This window comes from Lepisosteus oculatus, chromosome 4, assembly GCF_040954835.1.
Source record: "Lepisosteus oculatus isolate fLepOcu1 chromosome 4, fLepOcu1.hap2, whole genome shotgun sequence".
Classification (NCBI taxonomy): domain Eukaryota; kingdom Metazoa; phylum Chordata; class Actinopteri; order Semionotiformes; family Lepisosteidae; genus Lepisosteus; species Lepisosteus oculatus.
In genome coordinates, this window is record NC_090699.1 from 23,462,659 (window position 1) to 23,481,072 (window position 18,414).

General features: G+C 39.0%; 1 protein-coding gene across 4 annotated transcripts in view; it reads right to left on the reverse strand.

Moving 5' to 3' along the window:
* jmjd1cb (jumonji domain containing 1Cb) overlaps positions 1–18,414 on the reverse strand; it is a 99,678-nt gene that overhangs the window by 22,190 nt on the left and 59,074 nt on the right. For 3 of the 4 annotated variants that reach the window (XM_015346692.2, XM_015346693.2, XM_069188967.1), the window contains 2 exons: positions 8,791–8,904; positions 688–793 (listed from right to left, as the gene is read on the reverse strand). In XM_015346692.2, coding sequence (XP_015202178.2) covers positions 688–793; positions 8,791–8,904 — 220 coding nt within the window. Of the gene's footprint in view, positions 1–687; positions 794–8,790; positions 8,905–14,696; positions 14,810–18,414 lie in introns of those variants that run through there. The other variant, XM_015346694.2, reaches the window with a different exon arrangement.

The window sequence follows — 18,414 nt, forward strand, 5'->3', positions numbered from 1 at the left end:
ATATTTAAAATTGTTTTTTTGTGCAAATATAAAGAGTGGCTGATCACTAACGTGTGAGACTGGCACTCCTCTCACTCAAATCACTGACTGTAGTGCAACGGGTTTATGCAAAAATATATTGCCTTGCGCACCGGTTTTTAAAAATTAAATGCTTGACAGTAGCAGTTCTCTTATGTAACATCAACTCTTTTGTTTGGAAAGTTCTAGGAAACGCCAGCAGTGTGGGACCCCCTGCTGTGTTGACGAGCAATTCCTAAGATCGCGCACATACTGTAGGTATACATGTACGTCCAGAGGAAATTAACAATTAGAATATAATCATTCATGTGCCCCAGAATACAGACAGATTTGTCCTTTTTCTCCAGTACTAGGTTCCAATTATTTACACAGTTGGACTTTGGCTTCTTTGATAGTTGCCAAGTTTAACAATGATCTCAAATGGAATTCTATCATGGACCATGTAAACAGGCTTCTTGCAAGATGACCAAAATCTACTTCACTGGGACCCTTGTTCCAACAACAAAAAAAAACTTGCAGTGACTCCTATACCCAGAGTAAACAATTCACCAATTCATGTTATTTTTAACAAACTCCTCTAGAAAATAGATTTTTAGTACACTGACACAAAACCTGTTGGTGGATTTTCAAATATGCTCATGCAAGTGGTCAAAAAACATAAAAAAATACCTTGCATAAAAATTTCCTGAACCTTTTGTTCCTTAACCCAGGCTTTCACTTCTTCGTGAAGCTGAGGATTGTCCCTGAGAACTGGATTCAAACTGTCCACTTCATCCTTTTAAAGATAAAATAAAGACATTTCAGATTTACATGAAGTGCTACGCGCATAAGCAAAAGAGAAAGAAAAAACAGCCACCGAAAATAGCCTTACCAACGCATATTACACCATGTCTACAGTTAATTTGATGGATAAAGCTTTTCATGGCACTGGGCTCAGACATCTTAATGGAGCTGGGCTTTTAGCTAGGAGAAAATCTCAGCTACTCTGGATTAATGAACAGAAGAAAAATAATATATGCATGATTGATCTGCACCAGTACAGCCTGAACAGCCACCCCACCAAAAAAATCAATGAAACCCCATGGACATATCACAGGAGTAGAAGTTAATTTCTGAGAAGTGATAGCTCATATGTTACATTCACATGGACAATTCAATTGCATTAATATTCATGTACAACTCAAATTATAAAGGAACACCTTTAAACACATCTCCATGTTTATGATCTAGCCTCTTGAAAATCTGCTTAGGATAGAAATATCTATTTAAGGGCTAGGCTTTGTTCAAATTTGCTGCTGTGTATCAAAGAAGGAGGCAGGGTTTATTTGCGTATTGAAATCTTCCCACGTCTAACCTCCAGAGACAGCTATAGCAGTAACCTGTTACATGATTTGCAGGTGAGTGAATAATATGCAATTTATTGGGTTCTCTTACAACTATCAGTAAGCAGCATGTGAATCCCTGCAGCTGAACTGGGCGGTACAGCAGCCAAGTTAGGAGGTTTTTGTGATAAAACAGAAAAATTAAAACATTTCCTTCCTTCTCAACTTGCCTTTGAGTCATCCTGGAATTTCAGCAAACAAGACATTCCAGACTACAAAGACAGACCCCTCTCCCAGAAAAGAGAAAACTAATTAATTGCTATTCTTAAGGACCCCTAATCGACTGGCATCGTGACAAAGGCTCCTTGGCTGTAAGCTATTTCTCCTGACCACTTCCTGTCATCAGTCACTTGAAAATCGTGTTTTTTTTTTACTTCTGACATATAAATCTAAAACAAAAGCTTCTCAGAAAGTGGAGCCATTTACTTCAAATCCCTCAGCTTTACCCAATGTGAACCAAAAGCACTTAATCTTTTAATAAATTACACACAGGTGCACAGACACAGTCTATCTAGTACATATAAATAATGGAGGGAAAGGTAGCAGATGAGTTTTTATTGGATTTTCATTATCACTTAGATGAATGTATTATGCATATTCTGTGTGCCACAAGAGACACCCTTATTATTTTCTTTCAACTTCAAATATACATTTGTTTTTTATAAAAATGCAGTTTTAGATTAGCAAAAGAAATTGTTAAAATGTGACTCTACTACATTGTTTTGTAGAAGAGTGGCTGTAAAATCCCTCCAGCATTAGTGTATTTAGTTCACAGTAAGAGTTAGGACCTTCATTTTATTTTGGGCTTGACAGCTGCATAATGAGGAACTTCTAGAGTCTAAAACAAACTTAGAATGGCTACAGACATCCACACTTTAACAAATCCTTAAATCATGATCTCCATTATCTCCAGAAAAGTTATACTTCCTTGAGTTTCTTTTAATGCTAAAACCTTAAACTCCTAAAGCTGCAGTTCATGATGGCTTTCACTTGGTATTGACACACAGTTCATACTGGGTAAAGGGGAAATCCGCCCACTACTTCCATTTATTGTACTTGTTTTGTGATGATGATTAACATAAAAATAAAGTCAAAGAGACTGGCCCACTAAAAGAAGTACTATATGTCAGCAGACTGTTAAACCAAACCACACTGCATAACTTTCACAAACAGGCAGCCACATAGTGGAATTACCCCAATCTTGGGCTTTCCTCACCCCCAGTAGTGTTTGTGCAGAATTACTGAATCCTAAGATTTTCCCCTTTAGTCTTAATCTGTTCTGACTCCTGTAGCAGCCCTTTAGATTAAGGTCTCATTTGGTGTTACAATGGGTTTTTTTAGTACTGTAAAAACCTTAATTATACAAGCCGAGTTAAACACAGCCCTAATAATGTGAGGCAATTATTGCTCATTTTAAACACAATGAGTTGTAAAAAAAATACTTCCTAACATTTCTACCCTCCCATAGTCTCAACAGTCTGTTTTTCATCTGTCACACATTTAAAAAAAAAAGACAAGGAACAATCTGTCTGACATATCAGGTGAAGGCTTAGCGAAAGACTCTGAACAGTAAACAGCACAATTCCCTAATTTCCCCGTGTGCCTTTGTGTGAGCTTTGAAGGGAATTAATCTTTCATTTCTATTTTAAGGACAGGGAACACATGATTTATTTATTGACCTGCAGGCTGAATTCCGCACTTTCTCGATACTAATCCTTGCACACAGCTCCCAACCAGCTGTCACAAAATGACATCTTGTGAAATTGCAGTGTTTCCCTAACTCAAGCCATTTCTCAGCATTCTCGCAATATCCCCTTTACCACTGCAGGCGTTCTGTAACCCCCCTCTGTCCCTAACACCCCCCCCCCCCACACACACACACACGTCTCGGTGAAGGACAGAGCAGATGCACGCTTTTTCTGCAAGGGCTCTCATCCATCAATTTTAAAGCAAAACGTTACTGGATTTTTCCACACAGTACAGTAGAAAATGCTTAGATATGGGTGCTGTGGTTTATGGAATTTAAAATACTTCCAGATATGAACCCTGACCCAGATAAACAAAGCTTTCTTCTCATCCTCATGCTAAAAGCATGTACATGACCGAGAAAGAAACATGAAGCCCAGGTTTAGAAACCAGCAGCCAAAGCCCAAGTTTGATGTCTGTGTTTCAGACAGACTGATCCGATCTAGAAGGCCCTGGAAGTCATTCCAAAGAACTGTAATTCACCACCATCTGTGTTTTCATTAGGTAAAGGCTTTAATCAGCTGGGGGGTACATTTCAAGAGGGTTTTCTTTTCTGCAAATAGAAGCCACACAGCAATGACTCTTCTATTTCAAGAGAAACTCAATCTCAGGGATCCCCTGATTTTATCATGTCCCATATTGATGGTGTTACTGCACATTAGGCACTAAATACGTAGACTGAGAAATAATTAACTCTGAAACTTCAAAAAAATGAACATGCCTGACCTAGGGAAAACACAGAATCTCAATCTCAAGTACCTTTCATTTGATCTTGAATTAGATTAGGGTCTGTTTTAATTTCTACAGCAGGAAACAAAGTATGTTTTTCTTCAGCATGTTGTGAATATTGTGCTGCTATTTAAAAGCAGACGCTGGACTTTTAAATATACAGTTATCATCACTGATCTACTCAAATTGCCAACAGAGGAAAGCTTCTGAAGCTAAGCTTTTTTTTTAAAAAAAAAAGAGCAAATGCATAATTGCACACTCTACACTATGACTCAGACCATTAGTGCAATATACCCAGATAAGCTAGAGCTTTTACTATTGCACAGCACAATCAATATGTCTAGCCTTTCTGGAATATCCATAATAGGACAGTGTACAAGCAATCACTGCACTTTGGCAGTTAGTGTGCGTTAGTGAAATTAACAATGTGTTCATTAGAAATGAATGGTGTATGAGTGGATTGATTCCTATAACAGAGCTGCTACACATCACTGACTGGTCTTATTAGCATTCCACAAGCCTGCTGCTCAAAGGCTTGAAAAGGAGACACAGCCAAGCACCCTCCTTTCTAGAGGGCATGATCGCAGGAGGGCCAACAAAGGACATACCCCTCAGCATGCTGTTAATGCAAGCCTGCGTCAGTTATCCACAAAATCAAACCTTAAAACCTGCAGCAAGGTGGGCACGCCACACTTAAAGGCAAGATTTAATAAAAAAATATATATATATACTGTCTAGCTTTATTTTTTAAACCGATCTCGTCTCCTGAAACCTAGTTTTCTTGCTCCTGCGGTAATTTCAGTTCTCGGTTCTCTTTTCCGTGGTGAATGTTAAATTTAGTATCTGCCTGAGGAAACCAAAAACCACACAATTTAACTGATGGTAAAAAATCAAATGTTAACTTACTTTTTAAAATAATGCTGTTGTTTTGATGCTATACACCAAGTTGTTGCAATATAGTAAAAGTAAATAAGCAAAGGAAACAATGCAAAACTCTGCAGAGAGAATAACACATTCCATATTATTATTCAATAATGTGCTGTATTGATTAATTATTAAATTAAGCAACTCATTTATCTTAAAATAGAGTTGTTGCGAAAGACCCTGCTGACAAATTAACAAAATGCATTAAAAGCTGGCAAAAACAAAGTGTGTTTGCATCCATAATTAAGAATAAATTTCAGCTAAAAAACTATATCACAGTGTGTTATTATTTAGGTAACTGGAGAGAGCCGTTTCAACTCTTGCATCAGTAAATACCAGATGGAAGTAGAACCAGGGCATTCCTATAATTTGATTACAAAATCTTTTTATTTTCGTTTTGAACAGTGCATAATAGAACACAGTTTAATGTTGGGAAAAACCTGGTTATGTAGTTTATTATTTTACATTACCTAGACACGCACTCAGGGAGATAATGCATAACACAAAATGTATTAAATAAAATAATTTACAGCAGAGGCTTAGAAATGACAATTGATCTTCATCTGAAGAAGGCTCTGCAGCTGAAATGTATGTTCTTTCTGATTTTTAATGTGGAATTGAATCTCCACTTGTTCTTTTGCAGCGTCCACACTGACTACTCCCCACTTAAAGGACCATTTTACTTGTTAAATTGGAAACCTACCAAAACTCTTTCATGTATGCAAAATGTTAGGAAATACAGATAAAAGCACAGAATTTATAGGAAGGGGTGAGATGTTAAAATTGTATAACACACTATAAAGGCTTCATATAGAAAAGTACGTACAGTTTTGGTCACCATGTTAAAGAAAAGATATTTGTCTTGAACAGAGAAGAATACCCGATACAAGTCTTCACAATTCTCAAAATGGCACTAACAAAGTTAATCCAGCAGACGTCTTCAGATTGAACAGTGAAACACTCATCAGGGGACACAAGTGGAAGTGCATTTTAAACCACGAACAGGAGATGCATCAAAGGCTTGTGGGACTATGTAACAAACTACCCTGTCATGTGGTTGAGCCGATATCCTGGCTTCCTTCAAGAAACAGCTGGATGAGATCCTGGGATCAATTAATTACTAACTACTGCACGGGCTAGATGGGCTGAATGGCCTCCTCCTCTCGTTTGTAACCTCTTGTTCACCAAAGCTTAGAAAGTACAGCTTGGATCAGAAAGGAAGCTGAATATGAGAGCCAGTGCCGTGTGCTGTGCTACAGTTGTCCGGCTAGTTCACATGCCTGCTCTGCTCAGGGTCTAGGACTGAAGAACAAATGCTGCATTTGTACTGCCTGTGATGAGGGGCAAGGCAATAGTCATTCAGTGACTGGTCCTAGCAGCTCAGAGAGGGGTTTGTACAGGCACAGCCCACATCCAGCAGCTGCAACTACTCTGCCCACCAAGACCACCCCCATCTCACTTGGGTCATTCTCAAGCTAAATGAAGATCATCTGCTGCAAACTGGGAAGACAGAAAAAAAACACATTTCCCCATTTAGACATTCCAAGTACTCAGCAAAAACATGTCAAATTGAAATACTGCCTCCTATATTGCAGCATTTCTTGTGAAGGGGGCATTTTGTACAGTATTGCATATAATAGACAGCATTTTTATTGCAAATTAGTCACATTCAAAGAGTATCGTTTACAGTAGGGCTTCACAGCATAGACTTTGAAAACTGGTCTGGAGCTGTGAGGATACCCCTCTATCTGATGGCTGTAGCCCAATCATAGCCATTACATTAAACTGGAAGGAAAAATGATCTGTAATCACAAATGGATTAGTGAAGAGGAACATGAAAATACTGAAATAAAAATCCTTGCTGTAACAAAGAGTGCAAAGCACAGCAGCTTCTGTAGTGACACCATCCTACATGCATCGTAGTCATCAGTGCATGTGGGATGGTGTCAGACTACTGTTCAAAACCTAAAGCAAAATTCACCGGCACGAAAAAAACAGCAGGATGTTAATGAGGAAAATAAAAAAAATGCACACTTCATTCACTTTTTTTATACACGCATTTGCAACAACACCAATCAAGTGCTTGAGCTCAGATGTGGTTCACCTTCATCTCCATTCTGAAGACTGTCACTTTCCCTTTCAATGACTGTTCTACAGGTGCAAGTCTAAGGCGCTCAAGAACGCAGCATATCCTCCAAAGCAACCGATTTAGATTTCCTTCAAACCACATTCTGCTAACTTTACTTCCTGCACTCATGCTACCTAAACAACAAACAGTGCTTGAGCGCAATGTCTGGAATGCCTTTACAGGTCACACAGTGAATTAGCTGAGCAAGTAAAGGAGTCTACAGCCAAAACCAATTCAGTTAAAGATAGGTAAGAAATCCGTGTTCCTTCACAGAAATAAAGGAGAACATTTTAAGATATGCCTCTTTTTGGTTTCTAGCACACAAAAAATCAAATCAAGGAGTTTCTGTTACAGGGCAAACACCTTTGAATCGCTGTAATAATGCCATGTCATTTGCCAAACCGCTTTCTACCATACGGTGTCATGGGAAGCAGGAGCCTACCCAGCAAGCAACGAGCGCAAGACAAGGTACACGCTGGACAGGGCGCCAGACATTGCAGGGCAAGTGCAAGCCAATCACACATGGGGACAATCTGGAGGCCACGGTAAAGGCTGAGGGGGGAAATTTGGCCTGGAGACCGGGATAACTCCCTACTCTTATCTAGAAACACCTGGGGAACTTTAATGACCACCGGGAGTCAGGACCTCGGTTTAATGTGACAATGTACCATATACAATTCACTGGCACAATTAAACAACACAGGGACTTATTTTAAACTTGTTGTGCTAAACCATTTCTACATTTACCTACACAGTAATCTTACTTAATGTACACTAGCATGATCCTTACTCTATAGGATAGAGAACTAAAGATACAATAAACCTCTATTTCGATAAAGTACTTTAAAATGTACATTATATTCTTATGCCACTATACACCTAAGGTCTAAAACAATTACAACAATTCAGCAAAAGAAAAACTCCAGACCTATTTAAACAAATATATCAGAATTAAACGTAACAGTGAAACAGTACTTACATATCAGCTTTTCAAAAACTGGTATTTGAAATATTGCTGTAATAATAAAGGCACACACAACATTGTCTTTTTAATTTGTAATACACTGCACATGAAAAACACAGCATAACACAGAGGCTTAATCTAATGGCCAGCAGGGCATTATATATGGTACACAATTACAAAGTAAAACACTTGAATTTGTACAGCAGATGGCAATGCACAATGTGTTTACCAAAGGGGGGGGGGCACAAGACACTCAGATCATAAGCTTAATGAATATATATGTACTGTGAGTAAACCAAACCCATACAGACATCAGCATGTCAGAAGCCTTTCCCAAAGCCTTGCATACAAGCATATTCCTGAATCTTCTCAAATAACTTTCTTTTTCTTATTGGAACATGGCCCAAATAGTTGTACGCATGGTACCATATACTAAAATTATGCAATATGAAAAATTAATATTTTCATATTCACTTTCCTTTCCACTTTCATGTCCAGTGTCATGTTTCACAGAATCCATCATGTTCTGGTAGCAAAGGCCTCATGAAGGAATACATTTATTCTGATGACGTACACTAAGAATTCACTGGCATTTACTCATTAGCACCTCTAGGCATGGTAAAATCTCATGAAGTACTGTTTTTCTTCAACATCTCAATTAACTCCTTAAAACATTAAGCGACACCTTCAAGCAGAACAGGGTGTTTGCCCAAATCCTCAATCCAAGATGAGCAGTCAAGATCACAAAGCATTGTTGAAGAAGCAGTGGCTAATTCAGAGCTATTTCACTCATCTTTATTCCAGCACAAGCACTGTTTATTTCCATATACCCAACTGTCATTTTCTCAAACAAGGCATTAAGGACCCAGAGGAACTGGGTACTGTCCAATACTACAAACCTGATAGGGCTGATACGTGCCATCTTCGGTCAAGAAGTCCAACTGCCTGTCTGCGAAGAACTCCACTGCAGTGATGGAGCCCAGAACAGCCTTTCCCACCAGAGGCTTGAATGTCTGCAAAATTAAAACAGTTAACGTTAGGAATAATAAGGAAATCATTAAAGAACAGGCCTGACAGTTCAAAGCTTGCCAGTTTAGCTTTGATGTGTCTTTCTTCCTTTTTCCCTGCAGATCTCTGATGTCACCATGTATCAGCTAGCCTTGCTGTAGTGAACTTTCTGTTACCATGAAAAAATAAAACCAAAGAGGGCATCTTGGCATGAGAACACACAATCACGTGGGCTGGGAGAAGTGCACATTGGAGGATTATCTTGTTTTGTTTTTCTTTTCCCATGTACATTGACATCCTTTGAACTGTGTTGCACTAAGTACTCTCCTAGAATAATAATGTAATCACAGCTTTAGAAAGAAACAGAGTGTGAATTTAATGCATGATGGTTAATTATACTATAGAATTGCAACTCACAATAAGTTAAAGACAGATTCCCAGATAACGTAAGCATGTATTCTAGGTTCTTGCATCAAAAGCACTGAAACATGAAGAAACCATTCTAAAGACATATGGAGACAACAACATTCAGTAAGAAGGGTGGCAATACTCGTGTTAATATAACTATGTAATATATAGTGCTTTTGCCCACTATAATGAACTTGTCTCATGGTACATTCAACAAGATGCGTGTTAGATTTCAAATGTAGATTCATTGCAAAGTGACAAATTAATATGAGAGAATGTCATTCACCAAATGTGCTCAGCTTCATTGTCATCATTGCCACAGGAAAAAAATAATTGTTTCAATGTTTCACAGGCAAGCGTGGAGTGCTGCCGAAAGGATGCAAAAGTATTAATCAGCACGATTACTATTTATGTAAGTACCGGGGCAATTTCTTGCATCTGGCTAGATCATGGGAAGTTACATAAAACCAATTGCAATTAAAAATAATAAGTGTGAAATCGTTAACTGTAACGACACTCCTGAAAGCAAGTTTCAGCAAGTCAAAACACTCTCCATATATGTACGGACCATGGTCTAAAAGTAAAACTGACACATGGGAATATTAATTATTATTAGCCTGGCAGTATACACAGACTGTAACAGTTGCCACAGTCCTATTTACAACCTGATACTGTAGACTAAATTCTGAACAGAAAATAGACAGTAACCTAAAACTGCCAAAATATGCATTTACCTAATGAGCTCATAATACAGGGCATTTGATGACAGCGATACTTAGGTTTAATTCTACCGTTGTCTGTTCCTTACGTGCAATTTGTAACATATTACAGACTTTACTCAAAGTGAAAGGGGTCTTTAAATAATGCTGGGTTGCACATGCTTTCAGTTCTGTTACAGTAATGAAAGTAATGTACAGCTCAAAACGGCTTCTTTGTTTAGTACAGAAAAGCAGTAAAAACAAAGTCCGATATGTCCTCAAGTTACCTAGGCCAGATTTCAAAGCCACTTGAGATAGGACAGGCTTCACACTCCGTGTACACTGGTGCAGTGGGTGTGACCCTTTCCAACAGAGTGGAAAGAAAAGATAAATCAAAGCACTGAAGAAAGCAGAGTCACCAGCTGCATTTCCATAGGTCTCATAACCGCAACAAAAACAAAGAAAGGTACCTTTGTCGATTTTGTGTGCTTCATTATTTTAACAAGTTATCTGTCCTTTGTCTCCAAAGGTTAACTGGGAAAACGGTTTATACGGTTTATATTGATAAAGCAAATCAATACGCAGTCCCAATTTATAGCCTGCATTCAAACCACCAAACTGAAAAATGTCACCAAACCTCAGCCATGGAAAAAAAAAAATCAGGGGTTTTATAACCCAAGACAGGAACTGAAAGTCCACTATGCAAATGTCATGTGAAAATAGCCAACGTACAGTTACACTTCTGAATTTCCCACTGCAGTCAATGAACACAACTTAAAAACGTTAATAAAGTAAAAGATATTGCTGAAAACAGGCCCCACCCATTTCATTTTTTATTTTTCAACTAATCTTCCAGAAAATATTTGTCTACAAATATATTTCTGCAGACAAACAAGACAAGAGTTATCATTCCATATGATGATGCGATGCAGAGAGGAGGCAAGGGTTGTGCTGTGGCTTACCTACTAATCTGTTTCTCAACACAAACCACAACAAATATAAAAGACTATTTACAAAATGCATATGACAAGATGCCATTTATAACAACAGATATGACTTTTTTTTCTATTTTACAAAACAAAAGACAAAATTGTGCAGCAGAGCTGGTGTGTGTACTGTGGGAAGGTTACAAACTCGAGGAGGCCATTTGGCCCGTCGAGTCCATCTGTTAGTAGTGAACTGATCCAGGGATCTCATCCAGCCACGTCCTGAAAGAAGCTCCAACAACAAGGCTGGGTAGCTTGTTCCATCCTCCCACAACCCTTTGGGTAAAGAAGTGTCTTCTGTCTCTGTTTTACACGCCCTTCCATGCAGTTTCCACCTGTGTCCTCTGGTGCGTGTTTCAATGTCAGTTCTGAAAAATCCTGCAGGATTGACTTTGTCAATGCCTTTGAGGACTTTAAAAGCTTGTGTCAGGTCCCCTTCTAGTCTTCTCTGTTCAAGACTAAAAGGGTTCAGTTCCTTCAGTGTCAGTTTGGCATATTCCCTTAAGCCCCAGAACATATCTGGTTACTCCAAATGTGGAGACACTTGAAATAACTACTGGCAAAAGGTTTTTGTTCTTAAAATATCTGATCTCTGAGGAGGATCTTTTATTAAAAACAAACACTTATATAGACTATAACCAGATGGAAATATTTTTTGGTAAGAACAACAACTTTTTTTTCGAGTCTTAAACAACTTTTATCTTCAGCTACAGTATTACTCTCACTAACACGCTGAACTTAGTAGAAAACAAGGCTACAGCTGGTCTGAAATGCTACAGTAGAATTGCACTTTTATAGGACAGATAAATATAGCAACAAGAGATCAGATCTGATGCTCTTGAAAACAGGTGTTTCCCTATAGTCATAAAAACATTTTAACCAAACTACTAAATATATGTTTAAGAAAAGGCTATTCAAATAATTGTGGAAAGCTCTAAAACCCACGCAAAAAACACGCCTAACTTCAGATCCCCAAAATCTGCATTTTTCTTGATAAGCGTACTATTCTTCACAGCAATATTCATTACAATGTGTTAAAACAGAAAACACTTCATTACCAATTCGCATTACACCTTACTGCAACACTACAACTAGGTCGCATCTGCCACTCTCCAGATGAAAACTCAAGCCGGCACAAAGACCTGGTGCTCAGACAATGCAATCACTGTTGTACACCTACAGAATACACAAGTCATCACTAAGAGCAGGCCAACCACCTCTTTTAATTTGCCTGCATCTGCAAATGGTTTCTGAAAGCCCGAATGCAGCTGTTGTAGACAAAGGATCTTAAAAATACTGTCCTTGCCTTGTATTGCAGGGCTTAGCCATAATTCAGCAGTAAATATTTTATAAGGCTGAGTGCACTGGAATGTAAAGAAACGCCAATGGAACTCATGCATAGCTAAGTAATCTGGAGGCCTGAACGGCTCTGTCATTCTCTGAAATGTTTCAACAGCCTAAGGGGAAATGGTAGGCTGCTATCTGATGAAGGTCACGGTGGAATACAGCTCTGGTTACTCACACACACACACATCCACACAGCCTAATGCATTCTTTATTATATAAGCATACAATAGATGAGTTCATTAGTGGAGTGACAAGAGAAAATGCTGCTTTTCTAAGGGATATTAATACAGACTGTTATGTGGTCTACCCCGAGATTATTAATATCTGTTTACCAGGCTTAATACTTGGGTCTCCCTGCAACTAATGCTATACAGTACCATACAGTTCCATCTGTAACAAGAAGCTTTGTTTTCAAACCTCCCCTCAATTACACTAAATGGTAGTTAGGGCTAAAGCACTCCACAAAATAATTGCTTCTGCAATTTACACAAACTTATGCATTACTACTGCTCCAACTATTAAAATTAAGATAGCTTTTACATAATTTAAATTGTTATAACGGAAGTAAAGGATGTAGAGAATTATACTCAGATAATTCAGGCCTTAAGTACTGTATTAACAGTTGACTAATTTGTGTTTTTTATCTTTTAAATAGTAAGAAAAAATGATATTTTTTTACAGGTAAGAGAACGGATAATGGTTTTTTTTATCAATGTTGGTGTCCCAACAGAATAAAGTTATCCAAAAGGATTCCCATATTCATACCATTGTTCTCCCACAACAAATGTAAACGCTAAAGTTAAAACTGGAGTTTCCATGCAGGGTGGGTTTGGCACCGCAATCACATGTATATACTGTAAATCACCCTGAAAGACTTAAAAAAAACAACAACAACAGACATACGCCCTTGACAGAGCTCTCATCGTACCAACCGCGGAAAACAACAGCCAACATGTTTGTATACTTCCCGAGCGCTCAGGGACCCGACCCCTCTGGAGCCCAAACACAAAGCCGCCACTGTGCACGAGCGAGGAGACGGCCGCAGCCACGGCGGCCCGTCGACTGCTCCGCGCTGCAGCGCATTCCTTTCACATGAGGAAGAGCCGAACAGATGAGACCTCCCTGGAAAGCAGGCGAGGGAATCTTTTGGAAACATGTCTGTCGACACCCTAAATAGAAACTGCACCAAGCGGGCGTATCGCACCAAGGCTATCGAGGCGATTTTTGTCCATTTCGTTTCACACGCCCACCTTGGACGGCAGCAAACAAAAACAGGAAGGACGACAAGAAATTGAAACAAGGTTGCAACGCGATTGGCTTTGAGAGCTTTATGATATTCATGGAACACCCCTCTGTTCAAAGGGCACTTTGTACTTGTGTAATTAGAAACAGCTTTGCCCTGCATAATGCAGCATTTAACAACTGTTAACTAAATAGGTCACAGTGCAGCTCTCCATGCCTCCATTGAACAATGTCAAATTTACACACACACACACTTAAGCAATGTGTGCACTTAACAGACTATGGCAGAACAGTCTCAGTGGCTCATCAAGATTACAAACAGCTCTCCATGCCAAAGTCCAGACTCCCACTCTGGAGAGAATGTTATTAAAGAACAAATGTACTAAGGAGGTCACACCAAAAGGAAAAACCCGTCAAAATAAAGCACTTTGTGATTGTTGCCACCTTGAACTGCATGTTGACATGACAATTGTTTCATTTGATCTTTCCAAGTCAAAATGTTAGTGCCAGATAACACTGAAAATTCCATCAACAGTGGACAAGGAAACTTCTCCTAATAAACACAAAAGGCCGGTTTCCCATTCCTAATAAAACCTTATTTACATATCACTGCGAGCAAGATTTAGTCATACACTGCTTAATTTTCCTCTTAAAATCATTTCAATATACTGTACAGAAATTAAAGATCTTGCCCATGGGAATCACACTGTCTCACAGCAGCCATAAAACAAGACATAAAATTAAAAACAGCAGTAAGAAAGCCATGAAGATGTGATCAGATTTATGCTGGCATTTGCAGTAACACCTACTGAAACAGAAACAAGTACATTGTTCCCTTTATTAAATACTTCTGCATTAACTCTCAATCTATATTAGATGTTTTATACAATTTCATAAAGAATAAAACCGTTAACATCACTTACAGCAGCAAAGTTTAAAGGCTCTATGTGTTGCTCCTTAATTTTATGTACTAAACTAGAATATAATTGTGCTATTTAATCACTATGAACTACAGTTACAGTTACAGTTAATCGGTTTTTCAGAATCGTTCACTCTCGCATCTTTGTTTTTGCTACATTCTGGACCTGGAAAGAGACAGAAAAGTCAAAGACAAACCTTGTTCTCCTCCCGATGGCTTTGGTGTCCTAGAATATGAGAACAGCTCAAACAGAACCAGCTCACGTGTCCTGTCCACAGCCTAGCTGGTAATTTTGTGAGCAGAAGAGGTATTATAAATCATTTCTTCTCAGAGATATCTCGCAGTCATTAAAAAGAGAGCCAAGCCTTGAAAACCAAACAGCCTTGTTCTGCAATTGGCCATATGTCAGACATTTTAAGTGCACAACAAAAGAAGAACAACTAATGGAGAGATCACGGAGCACAGCAAAAGAACTGGAGAGACAGGCGATTTTCTCTCTCTCTCCCAGCCTCTCAGCCCCAGTGCAGAGGCGGATTATTATTCGCTCTTTGTCATCGGCAGTGTGGTGTTAACAACTGAGAAATCCTGCAACTGGAGCACTACGGCCTGCCGAGATCTGGGTCACGATAATTTCTCCAGAGGCTAGTTGCACAACCAATCAGATATTCCAAACAGTGCACTGCAGCCACCCCACAGCTAATCAAACACAGCAGAGAGCTTTTTAGGCTAGATTTCTGTTGTTGTTTCAAGGTTTTAAAAATGCTCTGCAGCTTCATCAGCCACTGCAGACACCCAAATGAGAATCAAGTTCTGTGCTGGAGGCGTGCTAGAACCAGGAAAGGGGCGGTACTGTTTAAACTGTAACTAATCCCCTATCACAGGTGGCAAGGGAGTCACTTCCAGCATGAGTCACGCTGCTGATTAGTCATTTGGCAGACCAAAAACAGGGAGGGCTGTAAATTTAAGAACAGAACAGTGGCAAGGTCCAGAACACTTAGCAAGCAGTGATGGGTCAAAAAATAAGCACAATTAATGAGCACAAAGAGCAAATGATCTAACAAACACTAGACACCTAAGGCAGAGAATCTATGTCAATTGGAGATGAAGATTAATTTGTGTTCTTTGAAGAGATGCCTTGCGCTGTATACAAATGTAGGTAAAAGTACTGCGACAGCTTCTTTTTTAGTTCTTGTGAAGCAGTCCGGCAGCCAGCTCTTGGAATTAAAAGAATACTAATCTGAAATCTAAATCTCTTTACCAGTCTGGGATTCCCCACACCCATAGCCCAGCTATGAGGCAGGTTTCTACAGAAGATCTCTACAGCCTTGAGTGGGGGTGTGAAATTTCAAAGTGCTTTTACTCACCACCTACAATAAGGGATTGTGAACTACTGCAGATTATCCAGCGCCAACAGACGCCTACTGATCTGGAACAGGTACTGGCAGGAAATGATTGTGGAAGAGCGATATCCCTCATCTCACAGACATTGTAATAAACCCCTGCTGGAAACGAGAAAGGATATGTGGCCCTTTCTGGTTTTTATAAACCAGAATCAAGGGTATTCAGCCAGTATCAAAGCAAATGTTCATATGCAAATTATACAAATCCCCTACAATAACATTTTCAGAAAAAAATATTTTTATTACTACATTTAACACGATAGCTTTCAAATTGCTTTTTGTTCAAAAAATGTTAACCGTATGAAGAAACAGCTGTACAAGACTTTCATCATCTTGGAAACCACTTTAGGCTGAATAAACTTCCTAAAAGAAAGCATTCTGCTCACTGTGACTGAATTTGCTCGGTATATAAACACAAACTTAATGTCAGACTGTGTTAGCCGAGGTATTAAATCATTTGTCAGCCTTAAGGAAAGCTGAGCATTGTTTTTTCCCCTCTGTGCTCTGTCTGCAATGCGATTAAGAGTACAAAGCTGGTAAAAAATGCAACATTACTTGTTAAACAAGGTAAGCTTGTTAAACTAGGTAAACTATGGTATATAATCTTTTGAAAAACTTACTATTTCCCTTTTTCCTTTTAATCTGCCTATGAGAACAGACTGATTTCATGTCATTCATTTAAAAAATATACAATTTTCAAATCACAGTGCATTTTCTCTTGTAACCAAACAACTGCTAATACCACCACACCACTGTTAGGATTATTACTCTACACAGGAAGCAAGGACCAAAACAGTACATTTTGTTAAGTATTTTTAAGGATTTGGTAGAGCAGCTGGCAGAGGACACAGAAGACTGCCTGTGCCATCTCAACATGAAACCGGTCCCTTGGCCAGGTCAAAAAAGTAACCTTATGGCCATAACACTGGTTTCTAAGAATAATACAAGTAAAGTATGCTCGGGGTGACAAACAGGAAAGGAGATTTTACTTCCTAAGACCATGAAAACAAATTCTATAAACTTCATCTTGATCAAAATGTAGACCCCAAGGACTAATTGCAGTAATGCTTATCAGAGGTGCACTGCACTGTTAAAACCTCCCTTTTACTGGTGACACTTAAACCTCTTTAATCTGACTGTCAGCTGGTTACTAGACAAACAACAGCAAACCTGTCCTGAAATGTCACTGAGTAAAAGCTTACATATCTGGGTAGAACACAGGCTAATAGGCTGAGGCTCCATCATGTGACAAACAGATGGGGAAAAGGTTTCTCATCCTAAAATATTCAACTTCCACTCAAAATGAACCAAATTTACTATGCATATCATTTAACAATTTCAGTTTTTTTTCCCCCAAAATTGAAATTGATAATACAGAGATGGATCCATGAACTTGCCTGGCCTGTTAATGCAGATGTATAACATTTAGAAATAAGAGACACTAGCAAAATTAGAAAATAAACACTGGATTCAAGTGTAATAAAGACTGCTGCAAACATCCCTGAGACAGACTGAAAAAGTGACCTTCAGATTTGCACGGCTGCTACATGTGGGACGCTGGACAAACATTTGCTGCCATGTTCAATTAAACATGATTCTATGCAAAGATAAAAGCTGAAGGTGATACAAGCAAACTAGCCAATTTTTTTTAACATATCTAATATTAGGGTTCCAGCTTCTAAACTAATTAGGTATTACTCAGGATTTACTTCCTCAACACGCTGAATGTATATTTTCTGCTGTAAATTACACGTTTATTGTTTTCACCGATTGCTCCGTTTTAAAAGTAAAAAAGATCAGTAAAGCCAAATTGTTAAGTGTATGAAAACCCCTGTTTTCCACTATGGAGCCAAGGTTATGGCCCTGATCTCCCCAGCCTGTCCAGTCCCTGAGAGTGCATCTTCCAGCGATGACTGAGTCATCTCTCTCTTTCCACCTGCCACTGTCCTCAAGGTGCGAAACCTATTCAACTGTCTGGTCACATCTCTTTGAGAGGGCAGCGAGCCGTTTTGTAAGTGTTATACATAGCTGCCTCTTCTGAGCTGCTGTTTGTGCAGAACACTGGGCGTGCCAGGAACCATAAACTGTAGCTTTACACTTTCACCAAATGAGCTAACAAAATGTAACCACAGAAGAGACTTGGAAGAGAAATTGCTTATCCCAACCCAGATGGCAAAACACTGCAGCAGGACAGTGCCTCTGTACCGCCCTCCCCCTCCACACCGGCATGTTTCCAATCCTTTACTAAGCTAACAAGATTTGCAAAGGGAATGATCTGTTACACAACGGCCCCATCACAGTCTCTGCTCCTACAGTCCCTCTTCATATGTATCTATAATAACAAGAAATATGACCGGATCTGTTTATACACAAGACCTAATCTCACTGATGTACATTAAACTGTGTCAAGCCGGCTGTGCCATTAACTTAAGTAACACAGGACTGTCTTTGCTTCTTTGTAATGTTAGTCCCCTCTGGGATTAAACACCACAGCACTGCAGGTCTCAAACAATCC